At 36.1% G+C, this 5039-nt stretch overlaps 1 protein-coding gene across 2 annotated transcripts in view; it reads left to right on the top strand.

The window, feature by feature from the left end:
• Nucleotides 1-454: 454 nt before the first annotated feature.
• LOC106962367 (uncharacterized) overlaps nucleotides 455-5039 on the top strand; it is a 19207-nt gene continuing 14622 nt past the window's right edge. Inside the window, exons 1-2 of one of the 2 annotated variants that reach the window (XM_015056751.1) lie at nucleotides 455-597; nucleotides 1199-1365. In XM_015056751.1, coding sequence (XP_014912237.1) covers nucleotides 1206-1365 — 160 coding nt within the window. In that variant the 5' untranslated portion in view covers nucleotides 455-597; nucleotides 1199-1205. The remainder of the gene's footprint in view (nucleotides 598-1198; nucleotides 1366-5039) is intronic. The other variant, XM_015056750.1, reaches the window with a different exon arrangement.

Raw genomic sequence — 5039 nt, 5'->3', positions numbered from 1 at the left:
ACCTCGTCCACTTATGTCTAAAATTGACCCTGGCTCTCAAATAATGCAGTCGAGTTTAGTCGTTTAAACTGGTTAAAGATTCCCATCTAAACCCCCCCAGCAGATTGCAGCATTAACTCCCCTTTAACGATAACTATTTCTGCCATGTGAGGTTTAAATAGTTCCAATCATTTTTCTCATACCACTAAAGAAAGCATTGTTTCCATTGTTTTCCATTGACCCTGGCTCTCAAATAATGCAGTCGAGCAGTAAAATAATGCAGTCATTTAAACTGGTTAAAGATTCCCATCTAAACCCCCCCAGCAGATTGCAGCATTAACTCCCCTTTAACGATGAACTATTTCTGCCATGTGAGGTTTAAATAGTTCCTATCATTTTTCTCATACCACTAAAAAAAGCATTGTTTCCATTTCTTCCCTCCCCTTTTACAACATCCAACCTACAGGGAGGTGGTGCAAATAATTTGAAGGAGGTAAAACAGGTTGGTCACCTTGCTCTGATTATGGAGCCGATCATTTAAAAAGCAACAACACACACCAAGTTTCTCATACTCCGGATTCATCAGCTGAATACGGGTCTACCAGCAGAAATAGCAAAGTAAGAAGTCTTCTCTTTTATTATTGAAACTGTTGTATTATTATTCTTACGTTGTGAACTTGCCCTTCCTGAACCGTCTCTTTATTGTTGTGTTGTTTTTATAATTTTTTTACCTTTGTGTGCACGCTGCCATTTACCATTAACTTGTTACTACTGGTATACTTGAATTTTTAGATTATTACTTGTACTGTATGACCATTCTACCAATCCCTATTATATTTGATCACATTATATATGTTTTATCTGTTTCTGATGCTTCTACAACAAAGACATAAAACATAATATAAAGTTGTATTTTTATGTTATATATTAAACAGTGTACATCTTAACATAAAATACGACAAAATGTTCAGTTAAATATAACTCTCAGCCATATTTCTTCTTGGTAATGCATGAAAAATAATTGCTTATAATAAGCCAGAACCTTGTCATATTTTTTAAAGAGTACTGATGCTTTATTTTCCCAATGCCTTTTCCCTGAATGCATAAAGTATTTTATGCCATTCTCATAATTATTTTTTTTATTTTAAATTAAACTCGGTCACAAGAAGTGATGGTGTTGCTTCTTGTACTCACAAACAACCCTTATTTTTTCTATTAGAGCTGACATGAAGCTGGGTTTGCTAGTGGTGCTGGTTCTGGCAGCACTGCTGCCCAACCTTTCTGAGAGTCGCATTGTGTCCAAATGCGAGCTGAAGGAGCTGATTGCAGAGGCAATCAACAAGACGAGAGGGCCAGATGAGGTTACGGAAGAAATCTTGGCAGAAAGTAAGTTATATAGTTACATTTCATGACAGTAACTTGTGGTTAAGACTTATTTACGCCACAGAAAAAATCACTTGGAAAAATAGATTTAGGAAAAAAATGGCATTTGAAAAAGTAATGATGCTTTCTCAGTTCCACATAAAACTGTTTTAATAAGGTTCTCTCACTTTTGGGAAACAAGTCTGAAATTTATGCAAGACATGTTGTCTTACTTCAGTGGTTCCCAAAGTGTGGGGCGCGCACCCAGAGGAGGCACAGCGCCATTGCACAGGGGAGCGAGTTGTTCATGTTTTAACCCCATTTTGCAAAGAAGCTTTTTTTTTTAAATGTATTGATGATAGCAAAGTTGAATATTGTCATAAATAACAAAAAAAATGTTTGAAATAACACTGACGGCAAAGAAAACTCTTCAGTATAGAACTAAAAAACCAGTTGCACAAAAGTGTTTCACTGTAAAGATGGTTTGTAGTTTGTTTTGATGCAACCTGAAGTGTGAAATAAACTTCAGTGGAGTTTGAAAAGAAAATGTGTGTGTAGGTTTATGTCTGGTTCAACGATGTGTGTGGCCAGTTGATTTTTTTTTTCAGGGGGATTTTATTGTAATCCAGTGGTCCCCAAACTACGGCCCACCTCCACATTTGGTCCGGCACCCTGAACAATACCAGAGAGCATTCAGATTTTTTTTCATATTCCTTATTTTCCGGACTACAAGCCGCTTATATGTGGTCTTTTCTTCAACCACCAGGGGGCTCTTTAGCAGGAAGTGAATCATTGGAAGTCAAAATTGGAAATAAAAGAAGAAAGNACATCCTAAGCTGCTAAAGTCTTTAAAAAATATAGAATCTCAACCATAAACGAGTTTCATGCTCTGCCAGTCTGTCACTTTCTTTGTCATTGCCAAACTACAAACAGGAGAAGACCATAGATCTAAAATCAACGATATCAGCCTGTTGAAATTCTCTGGAAGAAATCCCAGACAGAAAACTGAAGGGAGATGAGAATTGGAAGGAATATGTCGCACTAAATCAGACGCGTATCCGATTGTTTTCCAAGCGTATGCAGGCAGAACGGTCATGTCGCATTTTATCCGACTTTTCTGTCTTTGAAAACACAAAATATCACCAAGTATTTCTGTCTGTTTTTAATGCAAATATCTTCATACGCTTGAAATAAGAGAAAACTAACTTACAAGTAACTTCTCAGCAAGATACAGGAACTTGTTTGAAATGAATAATTCTTTAGTATTGATGAAAAAGTATCAAAAGTATCAATATTAAGGAATTACTGACTTTAAATAAGCTCATATTTGTTGCTGAAAAGTTATTTGTTAGTTTTTTTCTGGAGAGTGATGTGAAGAATGCCAGATCAACATACATATTTAAGAGAATGGTAAAAGTTAGTTTTTTGAAGAAATATGACGTAGCATAATGTGAATCCTTATCGTTTTTTGAGTCGATGTTTTTGTATACGTTTTACTTAAATCTATTGTTTTATTGCATTCTTGGGACAAAAGGGGAAGATATAAGATTATTTTTCCTTCTTTCTGTTGCCTTTCATTTTATTGATTTGTATATTTTCCTCTATTGTATACAATTGTTTTGTTTTTAATAAATGAATAAAATATTTCAAGTGTACTAAGATATTTACACTAGAAACTAGACAGAAATACTTGGTAAGATTTTTTGTTTTTGCAGTGTTTTAGTTGTTATATCTCTTTATCTTTTGTGTTACTTTGATTTTGTGACAATATTTAAAGCTTTGAATAACTTTAAACAGCGGCATCCATTATTACCGCTGTAAACAGTGAGCTGCTCAACACGTGGCTCACTTTGGGAACTTAAACCATTCTGATTGATATTTAATTAGCAAAAAACCCCAAAAATCTCAGCAAAAAAAATAAAAAATAAAAAAATCAAAATTGAACATCAAGACCTGTAGCTTTAATGCTGTTTGTCTTCACTTACAGGGAACTTTCCGCCCAACGTGAGACACGACTGCAGCATTTGAAAACCCGGCCTTATGCAAACCCAGAATGCAAACTTCATCAGACAACAACCCTTGTAATTGTGTGTGATACATAAGACATCCTCTGTGTCCGGCGACTGTCAGATGTTCCAGTGCTGCCTGTATGTTTATACTCAAAATGCCACCATTTGTACTGTTGGGTGCACTTTTCATACGTCATGAACAGAAAAAAGAAATCCAATCCCTGTATAGAAATACCGATGACACAATACTACACAGCGTCTGATTTGTACCTAGAAGTTAATCCTAGGTTATGTCAGCTAATTTGCTTCTTTATTAATTAGACATCTTAGATTATGTCCTGAACTTCGTATAAAGATTTGTGACGCTTGTTAGCTGCGAGACAAAGATCTTCACATGACACAGCAAAAAAAAAAAAAAATCCTGTCAAACCAGTTTTATTATCTGCTTTCTAAGTCAGACAAAAATAGATTTGCATTAATGCAAAACATTTTTGTCGAGTCATTGGACTGATCATTGCACAATGGTGCAGAGCATATTTTAAAGGAAAACAGAGAAATGGAAAAGAATATGATATAAACCAGAGAACTAAGGCCCCGATTACACGACAACGATTTCGGGGGAAAACGGAAGAGTTTTGTTGTGTTTGTAGTGACCATTTACACGAAACCACCGAATGTTTTCTCTGACAACGGCACAGATTGAAAACGGGTTCCAGAGTGCGATGTTTCTGAAACGTACCGTTTTCCGTTGTCGTGTAAACCGAGAAAACGGATCTTTTCTTCCAGAGAATCCCCAGCTCATGCATAGTATGACGCAAAACATAGCTGCTTCCTACAATCCACAGAAGAAGAAGAAACTACTCACAATGCTGGTGTTACTGTTTCCCCATTTTAAACACATGCGCACTTAGTTTCAAAGAACCCTGCAGCAACTAGGGGCAGCGAGACCATTACACGTTTTCGATGTGTACCTTTACTGTGTAAACACAGATCGTAATTAGAACGTTGTCGTGTAAACGCCCCCTAAGACGAGCTGTAACAGATAACATAAAACTATATTCACAAAAAATATTTAAAGGCTATCACACATAAAAGACGATGTGGATCGTCCATATAGCTCATTGCAATCCGACTTCAAATGTGTCAAAAATGTCGAGAACATGCAGAAAAAGACGGCACAAAGGTCAGTTTTTAAGAAAAGGTTCCTAAAGAGGCTTAAGGAATATTTTAAACAGGTTTCAACAACTTTGACGTGTACTTTGTAAACCAAACTGCATCGGGTTAGGGTGTTTGAATAATTAAAAATCTTGAAAATTAACTTTTGAACAACCTCCAGAAGGCTTTGGGAGCTCCGTGGGCGACTTTAGAAGATCACTATAAACAGACTTGGTGATCTCTTTCAGAAAAATTCAAAAGAGGAGATTTGCATTCAAAACTTTTGCATATTGTTTACATTTGAACTCACTTTGACATCAGGTCTCAGTTCAGAACGGTGTAGTGTGATGCTTTATTTGTCTCTGTGTTGATATGAATGAAAAGTAATTCATTTTCAGTTTTTAAATCAGTGCAGCAGTTCAGACAGATTCCACCTCGTCCACTTATGTCTAAAATTGACCCTGGCTCTCAAATAATGCAGTCGAGTTTAGTCGTTTAAACTGGTTAAAGATTCCCATCTAAACCCCCCCAGCA

The sequence above is a fragment of the Poecilia latipinna genome, unplaced genomic scaffold (genome assembly GCF_001443285.1).
Source record: "Poecilia latipinna isolate Pla-1442-1.1 unplaced genomic scaffold, P_latipinna-1.0 Scaffold1403, whole genome shotgun sequence".
Taxonomy (NCBI): domain Eukaryota; kingdom Metazoa; phylum Chordata; class Actinopteri; order Cyprinodontiformes; family Poeciliidae; genus Poecilia; species Poecilia latipinna.
This window is presented reverse-complemented; position numbering and strand designations above follow the sequence as displayed.